A 13,321-nucleotide genomic window follows, 5' to 3' on the forward strand; every position below is an offset into this window, starting at 1 on the left:
AAATTAATTATATAATAGTGTTAGTTTTAGATGTGCTTTGCAACTTGTTACTGCTTGACAAATCAAAGGCTAGCCGTTTATGTACGTTTCTAGTCTTTATGCTAAGCTAAGCTAAATGGCTAAATAGCTCATCTGGTTCTAACGAATAGCCAAAATCTTGCTCGAAAAATATTACTGTGCAATTAAAAGTGCTTTTTTTTAATATCTAGCTTTGTATAGTAATTTTCTGAAAATAATTTATTCTCAGTTTTACAGCCTCAATTGAAATACAGCATAGGCCTATACAGCATGTTAACTGATCCTTTAAAAACAAGTGAAGCAGAGTGTTAAACGTGTGTTAAATCTCACATTACTGACTGTCAAGGGAAACGTTTTTAATGTTTTTTCTTTTACACAGAAAACTAAAAAAATAAAAGGTGGCAACAAAAAATAAATAAAAAATCTGACAGAACTTGGCCTTATTCAGATGCAGTTTATCCCTCCGGTCCACTGTGCGACAGGATGTCGATACCCACTTTAAGCTTCTTAAGGCTCTAATGAAAGTGGCCACATATTGTCCGGGAGACAGATGGTCTGTGTCTTGATTAAGTTTTAATTTTCCTGACGGGAAAAGCTGTCAGACTCGTCCCGCTGTGTTCACTGAGCAAACACATCTCTCACATCGCATCCTTCCTGAAAGGTACAGTATAACTCCAGGGAGAGGAGCTGATGTGTGAAAGTGCAGGTTTTCACTGCGCTGATGTGTTGATCTCCATCAGCCGCGGCGGTATTTGGTAACAGGCGGGCGGTCTCGCGTTTTCTGTTTTCTTTCACTGAAACCTTCAGAAAGTGGAGATAAAAGCTTTTTTTTTTTTTTTTTTCGTCAAACTTTTGTATCCTTGCTGAAAACGACATGGTGTGCATGAGGTTAACACAGAAGGATGCTTCAGCAGCGGATCATCATGTACACCAATAACCTGAGCACAAGTAAGTCATTGGATATTAAAAAAATAAATAAATGCAATCACTGTCAATATTTATTTTAATTACTTTTATGACATTGTCTATTACTTTAGATAATTCAGTACAATATTTAACATATAATGTTTATGCGACATACTGTTAACCAGCGTTTTTTTTTTTTTTTGCTCTGGGAAGTTGTTATGGTACTCTTAAAATGACAAACAAAAAACTTTAATATACTAAACAACTGAGACAGGAATCGGAGCACAGACTGATAAAGAAAACTGTAGTTGCAGCCTTAAACTTAATAAAAAGTTAGAGTTAAATGATGAATGAAAATGCCTCGAGCAGATTAATCAGTGACATTTCACTTCATGTCGTCCTTGCTCTGCATTATTTATTGCTGTAATCTGACTTAAAAGTCCATGTCCCAGTTCTTCTGTGACTCATCCTGAATACAGCTTGTTTTGGAGGGAAAGTTTAGCTTTGCACATGGAGAGATGTTCACAGCTGAAGGGATAGTATGACTCAAAAATGATTGCAAGGACCCTCCTCCCATTTGCCTCTGATCAGGCTCTCATTGGCATCTCTTTGATTCGGCCTGGCTTGGTGATGTGAGAGTCATAATTGTGTAAATTAATGCAGCAATCCTCTTAACCACATATCAGAATTAGGAGCGTTTAATGAAGCGTTTTATTTTACATCATGGTCACACAGTTGGAGGAAACCGTTGGCCTAATTTTCTTAAACTTTGCTGAATCTTCTTTTTTTTTTATGGTGCAGACAAGAGCAAGATGAACATACTGACACAACCAATTCACTGGGGCATCCTGCTTCTCTGTACAGTAAGCATCTGCATCCAGCTAGTGTCCAGTGGCAACCAAAGCTCCAGAGGACAGACAGGTGGGTGTCAGACCCAACCAGACCAGTTACACCCCCCAGAGGGACTCATTATGGCTCCTGGTCACTGGCCTGTTGGCCTGGTAGAGACCTCAGTTAAAGCAACAAGATCCCGAGATGTATTAGAAACAGATGTAAATATAGAGGAGTTTGTCAGATATTCTCAATCTGCAAAATATCAAAATAGTTCAGATTTTTTTTATTCCTGTGACTAATATATGAATATGAATTACATCATTAGATTGTTTAATCAGCAGCATGTAACTGTTTTACACTAAGACTCCTATGGATAAATTAATTCAGTGGTTCTCAACTCCAAGAGGAGTTGACAAATCTGGAGTTTTGTGACTTACATACTTACATAGTAATCTTTTAAATAGCTAGAATAAGCTAACAATAATTGAATTTTTGTTTACCTATTTCAGCCTCTCACAGATATACTGCATGAATGAAACCATATAAGATTTCTTGGTTTCTAATATGGGTTGTGAATTAACCCTGCCAGTGTTGTTGGTCATGCAGAAGTTTGGTTCTAGTATTGATGCTTTTCAGCCACTTGGTGGTGCTGTAGCTTTACAAAAATGAGATATTAGGCGTAAGTAGTTCAGAACTGCTTTGTTACTGTATGAAATTACTCTTTCTTTCGGTTTAGCATCTAATAAAATAAATGCAATTTGAGTGTAACCTTGTCGTCTTTGAGGGGTCATATCAGCCAAGCTGAATCTACTTTCATGTAAAGCTCAGTGCAAAAATGGTCATCTCTCCCTTCAACATTTCTTTCCCAGGTTCATCACAGGAGAGGACAGGGACTTGTGAAGTGGTTGCTGCTCATCGTTGCTGCAATAAGAACAAGATTGAAGAACGCTCTCAAACAGTCAAGTGCTCCTGCTTCCCAGGACAGGTGGCAGGGACAACAAGGGCTCTGCCCTCTTGTGTTGAAGGTAATATTACTGGGACCCTCTTCCAACCCTCCTAAACTGAAATATTCTGACATGATATGAATATATTATGTGCTGAAGTAGAGTCAGTTTCACCAGAGTCCACTGATACTGAGGCTTTTAAGGACTAAGGACTGTAGAGTGTGACATCTGATTGGAATGATTTTTTCCAAACAACCCTTTTTTTTAAGTCATTCGGTCTAAAAAGTGACCTTCTTTCGTGGTGTTTCTTTTTTTTTTTTGCTTCCCTCCAGCGTCCATTGTGCGTCAGAAGTGGTGGTGTAAAATGGAGCCATGTCTGGAGGGGGAGGAGTGCCGAGTTCTCCCTGACCTTACTGGCTGGTCGTGCATCTCTGGGAACAAAGTGAAGACTACGAAGGTGAGGAGAGGGCCTGCGTTAGTCTGACTCACAGTGGCACCGGCCTTACAAAAGACATAATGACTTCAGTTCAACACTTGGTATTTATAGATGCTCAAATGCAGTCATAAGTTAAATCGCCTTTTTTACTGTGTCGCTCCTTTGCAAACAGGGTCCGACAGGCTTGTGAATGCTCATCATAAAGCTTTATTTTAGTAAGCTCTCCTTTGATGCTGAAAGATTCTGCAATCACACATAATCACTGCTCCCATTGGACATATCAACCCTCTTGCTCTCACCAGGCACAGTGGGCTCAGAAAACCTAATTCTATAATCTGGTGAATGATGGGGCCAAGAGGACAAACATGAAATAAGCTGCAAACTAATACTGAACACTAAAACCCATGTAATTAAATCTGACGGCCAAAGGAAACCCCACGGCATTTTCAAGTACACTTTCTCAGAAGTCGCCTTTATGTTGAACTGTTCTGTATGTATGGTTCTTTTACAAAGAATCAGGGGCATGTAGGCACAGCCAGCGTGCAGCCAGTGATCACGGGCTACGCTGCATGTCTTGTAGCCATCAGATTACGCTCTTGAACAATGGAATTAAAGCAAGGTTAAGCCTTTTGTTCACACATGACGCATGCACAGTTTAAATTTAAAGTCATTTTTGGAGCGGGGTGCCTCTTTCATTTCACATAGAAGTAAACAAAAACAGGCTTGGTCGTGGATTTTGTCTGCTAAAATGTCGCAAGCAGATTTAATCAGCTGTGGCTTCTAACAGTAATGCTCAACCTCTATGAATTTCTTAGTTTAGTCATTTGCTACTCTGTTTGTAATGGATCCTTAATAGATTACTCAAGCGTGAGCAGTGAATTGAGATTTTACACATTTAGTTCAATTGTTCACGTTGTTCTTGTTGTTTTTTAGGTGGCGCGGTAACAGGACAGAAGCTCCGTCTAATCAGTGCACACCTACCCTGGCTTGCTGCAGTCAACTTAACTAATGATGGACTCTGAGGACGATGAATCAGATGGAGAAAGGAACAATATAGATCTAATTAGGTGTCTCTTGGCTGAGCTTTAAACTGCAAGAATTCATTATTTAATTTTCTCTTAGAACTATTTCGGTTTGTGTAAATCCCTTGCGGTAGACAATCTATTAGCAATTGACTTTAGATAAAATGATGCAGCCCCTTTTCCAATCCACACAGGCAGCTTCTGCACAAGCCCGTATCATTGTTTTTGTGCTTGATATGCTGGGCACATTGTGACGCTCTCCATCAGAGTTTGGATGGGCCTGCTGGCAGACACTTAAAAAGAGATTTTGCGGATTTTCAAGAGTCAAAATGTGAATCCAGTCGATGGCTTGTGACTCTTCCTCAAAGCAGGAGCCCGCAAATACTGAGAAATTTATGATTATGTAGCACTTGTAGATGAAGCTGTCCCTTAACTTCACTCTGAGTTTCGTAAAGAGGTCAGATCCCCTCGGACTAGTCCCTACAACGAAGAGGCACTCTCACAAACACGCCTTGCACACGCACATAGGCATACATACACAGAGGCTGCTTTTCAACTCCACTGGTTGGACAGGCCACCACCTGCAATGCTGCGATGGCATGCACACAAGCATGAAGCTGTGATGCAAAACAAGGACCGTTTGAAATGCAAATCATTGGGAGAAAGGGGAGAGAAAAAGAGGAGAGGAGCTTCTCCACTGCTTAGAGTCTTTACATGCTTTTTTTTTTTTGTTTGTCTCTCTAAACTGAGTGGTCCTGCGGTGGGGACTGCTTATAGTAATGATGAGAAACAATGGCGATTCTCTTCCCTTGAAGCAAATCTTAGCAACTAACTGAACATAATGTTTGCCTTTATTACCACTTCATCAGTTATCCTCTTTATATGAATAATATTCCTTCAGGACCCACACTGATTGCCTCACTTTTATCTCTCAAGTTCAGCCACACACTTTGCATTCTACCTTTGCAGAGAAGGGACATTTTTATAATGGCACAAATACAGCAGCTGCAAATCATTCCATCTGAGGCAGCTGCTTGTATGAATGCCACACGCTGTGATGGCTTAAAGGAGCTGAATCCTAAGCAGTTTGCTCAACACAATTATGCATTATTATTGTTCTGGTAGTGACAAGATTCTTCAGTGAGCTGTCATGCGGTTCAAGTATTTATACATGGATTTGCTTTGTAAACACTCGAGTTTTAATTGTTACAACAATCATGTGTTTTTATGATTCATATAATGACTCTTCTATAAAACCATAGGAAGGTGTGATGCAGCTGATAACAGTGTTACAAAACTGATGTGACACCAGCAGAATAACATTGGATGATGGTGCTTCCACGAGTATTACATTATGACATGTGTTTTTTTTTAAACATGTAATACATGCATATAAAGTGTAGGCACTATATTCCTCAGAATATAACACAATAAACTCTAGCTATAGCGCAAACTACTGTAAGGCAGGACATTTTACAGCTGTTGCAATGAATTATATTACACCGTAGAGGTGATCGTGGGATTGGGTGAACCGCTTCCAAGATGTTTGGCTGAGATGAAGTTCTCAACTTTTAACCCCAAATTCAGATTCTAAACTGGTTCCACCAGATCAGTTGTGAGGATTTGCAGCATTTTTTTTTCTTACGGAATAACATACCCAATATCTTTCGTGTTTGTGAGTGTCAGTCAAACTGCATATGCAATCTGAAGCCATCACTCCAGGCTTTAGAATGAAAATGATCATGGCAGTCGCAGTTTTTAATAATTTGTCACTCTTGATTTTGTTCAGTTTTGACAACTGAAGCTTCTCTTGAATTCAAGCGGAGCAGAACTGTGTTAATGAATCAACTCTGGGAATAAACCAAGACATATTTAGTCTATTCTTAACTTCTCATGATAATGCTGTCTTATTAAATATGCTTCGCTGTGACTGCTTTAGCTTCCCAATCTTGAACTGAAAGTGAAATTTACACACGGAGGAGTTAGCTATATAATGTCTCTTTGCAAGTAAAACTCTTGAGCTGGTTGAGCTTGCCTAGAAGTCTAACAGCATGTCTTCCTCCCTTGTACTTGCTCATTGAACCATTCCCAATCTTGTACTTTTGAGTTCATATTATACAGAAATGCAAAGCTTATGGAAGTTAAAGGTCCCAAGATGCCCTGACTGTTCTTAAAGCCCGAATAGACCTGGACAAGAAAGCTGTGGAAAGATCAGGAACTCATGAAACCACATTTTCTCACCTACTCTACAGAAGCAGCAAAAAAAGACGACTCCACTGGGAATTAACAGAATAAGATGAAGTGTGACTTCCATATTATTACCATCTTTACACTCTACTGTATTCACTTTTTGACAGACATGCTAAGACTTTTTTTTTTTTTTTTTTTTTACTCCTGTATACATACTAAAACAATTTTACATCCCACTGGGGTTTATTTCAGTGACGACAGCACACATCCCCGGATTTGTGCCTATAATGCTAAAAACATCTGCATTCATAGCTTTCTTTTCCTGCTTCACTTTCAAAGGAGCTGGTGTGACATTCATTAGCTGACTTTTAGATGTGTCACAGATAAACTCTGTGACTCATATGCACTCACACATGCTCTTAAAAGAATTTAAGAACCTTGTGCAGCGCTGCTTGATCACCTTTTTATCTGTAAAATAGCCTTAAAGTCAGGAAAAGGAGCTTTATCGCTGCACCTCTTCACGAATTAGGAAGAAGTCCTCTCAGCACCTGTCATAATACATTTAAAAACACATCATATCACACAAATATCACATCCAAAAATCAAAATCAAATCAGCCAAAATAAAGTAACAAATGTGGGCGTTAAAGGATCTAGACTCTTAGCTCAAACAGGCAATTATTCCGATGAAGAGATGATTAAATATCCACAAAACCAGACAGAAATAACCTCAGCTTTGAGACATTATTCCAAGGGAATAAAGAACATTTCAACGATTCTCTAAACTGGATTTCTCCAGACTCACAAATAACACATTTCTGGCAGCTTATTTGATATTATGTTCTGGCTGATATGTGGCGGCGGACCCTCCCTCTCTTGTGGCCGACTATTGGGGACACTAGTTCATGTTCACTAATAGAAAATAAACTGTCGTGGGGCACATGAAAAACATAATGGAAACGCAGTTCTTTTCCTCTTTAACAACTTTTCCCTCATCTAGAGGTGACACAATAAAACATGTAAACACAATTCTGCTTCTCTTTCAATATGTACTGTGTGCGTTACTGTGTGTGAAAGAATATTTTACGGCGGAGAATTATATAGGCGACTCGCTGCAATAGACTGGATGTAGTTCGGTCATGGCTCAGAGGTTTCATCTATTTGCTTTGTCATTATGCATACAAGCTAACTGGAATAGAGATTGCATTTTTTTTTTTTTGCTTAATTAAAAAGAAGAACAATTACACTTTAATGAACTAACGTTAATTTGACACAATTAATGTTATCAGCTGTGTGTGATGTGTTCATATATATTCAAGGCTCTTGGCCGCATGCTGCAGTAATGAAACAGACACTGTTATACATCCACAGTGGGAGAAGAGAATTACACTGCCAATACTGATGCACTGAGAATCACTCTATAGCTTGACGGTCATATAAATTTTAAAGGTTTCTCTCTCTCTCTCTGTTTCTCTCTCTTTTTTTGTTTTGTTTCTCAGACAAGGTGGAAAAAGTCTATAGGATTTTATGCTTTCTTCACTCAGGTAATCATAATGTTCCATTGCTTTCCAAACAGGTGACGTCTTTGTGATTAGGATTTATTAGAAATTTTTTGTTAATGACTTTTAGGAGTAATTAAAACATCTTAAGAGTGAAAGGAACATTTTGACATTTGGGCAATTGCATTTTATGACTTGACCGTTTCTGCTCCGACAGTTTCTGCATTAAGGAAATGTTTCTAGTCTTTAAGTTACACTATGCTTGTCTAAAACAGTGGGCGGTATATAAAGATGTACAAGCCTTCTGTGACGTCACCCATATTTTTTTCCATATACTTTACTTTAAGGCTAATTAAAAGATGTGGGTGGGTGCATAGGAAGACCATGCATAGGATGGACCCATCACGGCAACCAACCGTCACTCAGAGTAGCTTCGGCCTTGATGTCATTTAAATAATTGAATCGTATAAAAATCCATCCCTGATCCTCATGTTTCAAGAAATTGGTCCTAGAGACCAAATCTGTTTTATGTAAACATATTTGTGTCTGCTGTGACGTTGGACATTTTAAGATGGAGGTCTATGGAAAGCCTCAAGTGGTCTTATTTAGCAATTCAGCGTAAGCTTCATTTTCCAGCCCGGAGGTTGCCGCTTGTCTAAAATCCATCTTCTTATCTTACTCTCAGCAAGAGTTCTTCCAAAATGTCAAACTACACTTTCAAAGATTTGGAGTCAATTAGGGTAAGGAGGCGTCACTAAAACCGTCATTTTACTTTGTAAATGTGTGACCAAAACGCCTCATGCATCTGTGCAAAGCACTGCATGGCACATGACTATGTGTTCAAAAGTGCAACTTTCACGTCGGGGCAGCCTAATTTCCTAAACTATTTTTAATGTGTCTTGTATGGGCGATTGTGATTTACTGTCAGTTTCCATTAAAGTCAAGCGTAAGAGTGAAGTGGAGAAGAAAATAACCTACAGCAAGACACCTCAGTCAGGAAGAAGGATTGGACACGAGTCTGTTGCTGCTCATTTTGCGTCCTTCGCCTCGACAGATGACTCTCACATTATGTCACTGTCTGCCTTGAAACACACAAATAAAAAATCTTGAAACATTTTCAAGGCGAAAAGTGCAAAATGATCCCAACATAAAATATTTTTAAGAACAGACACTGTAAATAGGTGGGTCTTAACTCCTTTGTCAGTCCCTTCCACGAGCAGAACTAATTTTATTTAAACAGACGCTGGAAACCAAACTACCAGCTTAAATCCAACAAAAATAATGAGAACACACACCCATCTCACTCAGCCTTGAGGCACTTCCATGTCATGGTAAGTCTGTTCAGCGTCTCCACAAAGCCGAATCATTATACCGAACCTATTTTTGCATATACCTGTAGTTACTGTGTACTATACGCCGTGTTGTTCACAATAGCCTGACAAAAAGCAAGGGGAGCTCATCTTTAATTCAAGGCAGGCTTTCTCACACAGAGATAAATCCTCTTCCCACTTATAAGGAAGAAAAAAGCCTCCAAGTAGTCATCTCTCTATTCAGCAATTATTTAGCCTACCTGTATGCTCTGCAATTTCAGAGGTGGATTCAATTTTATATTTCCGTCAGGCATTTAGCTGATGCTTTTACCCAGAGTGACACCAAGTTCCTTGAACTGATCCTCTACGACAATGCCAGCACTTCAGCCTGTAACATATGGCCGACGCTCTCTTGTCACATTCACTTCCAAACAATTGCATCAGGTTCACAGCAGGTTACGTCCTATTCAAATTACCACACCTGGAAACTAAACATTTTGTTGTATTCTGTCTTCATCATGCAGCGTGATTTCATTAGAAAACCATTTTTAGCCCTCTGATTTGATTTACTCTCTCACATTTGCCAGCGTGACTGTTTGTAAAAAAAAAAATAAAAAAAAAAACATCCCAGCGAAAACACAAAACATCAACTGAGTGATTCTGCATTGGTTTGACACAAGTTGATATAAACAGGTGCAACAGATACTGTGCCGGTGTCATTGTAAATCTGTCTATGTTTGCTTTGTGTGATCAAGTTGTTATTCCTTTGTGAGGACCTAACGGCATGAAAGACCTGGTATTCTCTGCATGAATCATTTAGATGAAAGCCTGAGGAGGAGGGGGAAAGGAGCACGAGGCACCTGATGTCAACTTTAATTAGAATCCAGTTTGGTCCATGTTACCTTGACTTTAAAATCCCAGAGTCCTGCAGGGGAAGAGACAGTTCTCGGTTACAGGATGTGATTAGACTGGGTAATCTCTGCGATTGCTCAGTGCCACAGAAAGCAACCGCAAAGAGTAGTTAATAATTTTTACTTTGCTTCATGGTTTTTGCTCACTAAACATTAAATCTTGTAGCTTCTCTCTCTCTCTCTCTTTCTCTCTCTCTCTCTCTCTCTCACACACACACACACACATATACGTGCATTTGCAGCAGTCATGCAGTTTTGGTTGCACTGTTAATAAAGAGGCATCCCAAACGCTGATCTTCCCTCAAGCAGATAATTATTGGTGCGAGGGGATTTTGTCTAGGAGTTATTTCTCACTTAACACCTTATCGTCATATCCCGTCGCTCTAAGTTGCACCTTGATATTCATGAAAACAGACGAGCGACTTCTAAGTGCAGATAGTGGAGCATGACTAGACTGTCGGAGTGTTTTGAATGAAATGTGTCTTTAGAACAAACCCATGGGACTCTCAAATCCCAGGACGTCCCCTGGTGCGTCATAAAAAGAAGTCAGGGCACATCACCATCACTTGTGTCTTATTTCTCACTGTTCTGCAGCGTGATGTGAGACATCAGAGCCTGCAGCCCAGAGAGCCACTCTGAAGACAGACAGAAAAAGGAATGCTGCTTGCTACCATCTTGCACACATTATGCCCATTTAGCAATCCCATGTTGGACAGGAAACATGATTTCAAATGCTAGCTGAATGTGTGATTGCCTGGGGGAAATAAAGCAAGAGCTAAATAACATAAATTTAAACAGCCCTGTATTGCAATCGCTGCTGCCTCTGTTGAATGTTGTAATTTCACTACAATGGATGATGGACGTTGTGCTGTAATTTGGCATCTGTGTTCATGATTCATGATTCTCGGTGCAGATGGAGCAAACAAACAAACACGTGCAAGGGCAGAAAAACAGCAGGGAAATAATGAATATATTCATTTACATGTCTGTTGTTCATTATTGATCACTATTACAAGCACATCTGCATTTACAGTAAAATGTCCTCCTTCTACAAAGCTGAATATTGTTATCTGTGCACAGTAATGGCCTTAACTCGTGTTATGATTCCAGTTCACACAATCTATGGTAACAAAGTGAGGGCTAGTGTCACAAGGCTGTTTTACTTACAGCCATTTACCTATTAGCTTCTGTTATTTGTATTCTGACTATATTGTTGAATAGTGGGTTTCTTGAAGTCTTTTAAAAAAGCTAAAATACATTTGAGTTAAGATTTTTGGTTGGGTCACATACAGTGATGTGTCCTACAGTACACAAAATTTAGGGAGAAAATTCTAATTATTTTTTGACCTGCAGTAGCAGGTTGCATCTTTAAGAATATTTTATAGTCGGCCTGGGGCAAAACCAATATTTAAATCCAGCACTTCCATGGACTGCACTAGTCACTGCTCTGGCCCGCACCTGCAATTTTTGTGTATTTTTTTTAGTCCGGGGAAAACTTTTAAGCTTTCTTGATGTAAAGAAGGGACACTAGAATGAATGCCTTGAATCTATGCATTTATGCCCATGTTCAGACTGTATATGAAGATAAACACACACCAGGTCACCCGTAGTTTCCTTGAAGCTGGTGTGCAGTGGCTCCACCTGTTCCTCCATCTTAGCCTTGCCTGACTCCACCTAACCCCCGGCTAATCGAGAAATAGGCAAATAGGTGGAGCATAAGTTGAACAGAGGTGGGAAGGTGAGGCCAAGGCAGACAAGTTAACAACCCACCAGTCACTCAAAGTAGCTACTCTTCTGATTCCACGTAACTTTAAGCCTTTTAACGTGGACGTCTATGGGGATTGACTTACTTTTGGAATCAGCGTCAAGTTACCATTTAAAGAACTGTATTTTTTTGGCTCTTTATTTTTCAACCCCAGTGGTCCCCTTGCTTTCAGCCATTGCTGATTAATATATGAATGGCCAAAGTCATAAATGCGGACAGAGACCCAGGGGAGTTTTTGTTTAGTGCTGCAAAAATAAGTATGTTTTATCTTAGTCAAAATGGAAATGTGCTCACACTTTAGAAGAAATGCTAGATGCCAAGTAACACACCAGAGAAAGAAGCCTGCTTTATGCAGAAACTGCAAGAGGCTTCTGGAACAAGAGCTATTTTTGTTAATAAGAATAAAATAAATCTGTTCGAAATGTTTAGCAATTACACTTTATATCTTGTAATTGGGAGATTCTATTTCAATGAGTAAATAAAAATAAAACATACACATGGGCAGTGGAAAATCATGAAACAGGTGGATACACTTCCCAAAAAAACACTTGTATTTTTCCAGAAGATGGATGATGCTGCACCCTGCACCAGAAGCCACAAGTTAGAGTAATTCCTGAGGGGCTGAGGCTGTGAAAGCAACGGCCAGCATCCCACTGTGTGCTGCATCAAAATCTTGTAAATACAGGAGCAAGTCTTGTTACCCATTCATCTATGTGCGTAATTGTGTGTGCACAGAGAGCCTCCAATTAATGACCTGTGTGTCGCGCTTAAAGATGCAAGTGTGAAGGGGTGAATGAGATGTTTTCAGCTGAGATAATTGTGATTAAAGAAACAGTTTGACATTGTGGGAAATATTTACTTTCTTGTCTGAGTTAGCCGGGAGGACGTGACACTCTCAAGTCTGTCTTTTATCTGTGAAGAGCGAGGAAAATGCGACAACAAAACCGACCATCAGTCACTCAGAAACGGTTCTGATGCCATGTCTCTGTGCCACTAGCTGTCGTGACTCTGAAAAGTAAAAATATACACGTTTACCTAATGCTTTTATTATCCAGACAGTCGAGATCCAGGCAATCCAGACAATTAGTCCACCATATGTTTTTCTTTTAACAAAGAAAAATATCCGATCTTTTACTGCCATACAAAAACTACAGCTATTTAGCATCTGTGCTACTATTTATCTAGAAAATGCAGAATTACTCATGAAATTTAATGTTGCCATGGAGTTATTTAGACTTAAGCCCACAACCTGAGCTGAAATAGCTATTAGCTGTTCCCGTTTGCAGTGAACACATCAATGTATGTACAGACAGCAATGACTAGATGTGTTTACATAAAGGTCCTGCACTATAGACACAAACTAATGTCTGGATTCATCAGCACTGCGTTCGGTAAGTCCTTGAATGTAACAGTCAGCGCCAGGTCAATCTTTCTCATTTTACTGTAGTTTCAAATCTGGTGTCTATGGCAACATTCTCATGCTGGAT

At 39.5% G+C, this 13,321-nt stretch overlaps 1 protein-coding gene across 1 annotated transcript; it reads left to right on the top strand.

Annotated features, from left to right (window-relative positions):
• Nucleotides 1-873: 873 nt before the first annotated feature.
• On the top strand, nt 874-4,932 carry LOC311493838 (chemokine-like protein TAFA-4). Its single transcript, XM_084552625.1, has 5 exons — nt 874-966; nt 1,726-1,845; nt 2,628-2,783; nt 3,035-3,159; nt 4,072-4,932. The coding sequence occupies exons 1-5, from the start codon at nt 921-923 to the stop codon at nt 4,081-4,083; spliced, it is 459 nt and encodes a 152-aa protein (XP_084408751.1). The 5' UTR covers nt 874-920; the 3' UTR covers nt 4,084-4,932.
• The last annotated feature ends 8,389 nt before the right edge of the window (nt 4,933-13,321 follow it).

This window comes from Chelon labrosus (genome assembly GCF_963514085.1).
Source record: "Chelon labrosus genome assembly, chromosome: 10".
NCBI classification, from domain to species: domain Eukaryota; kingdom Metazoa; phylum Chordata; class Actinopteri; order Mugiliformes; family Mugilidae; genus Chelon; species Chelon labrosus.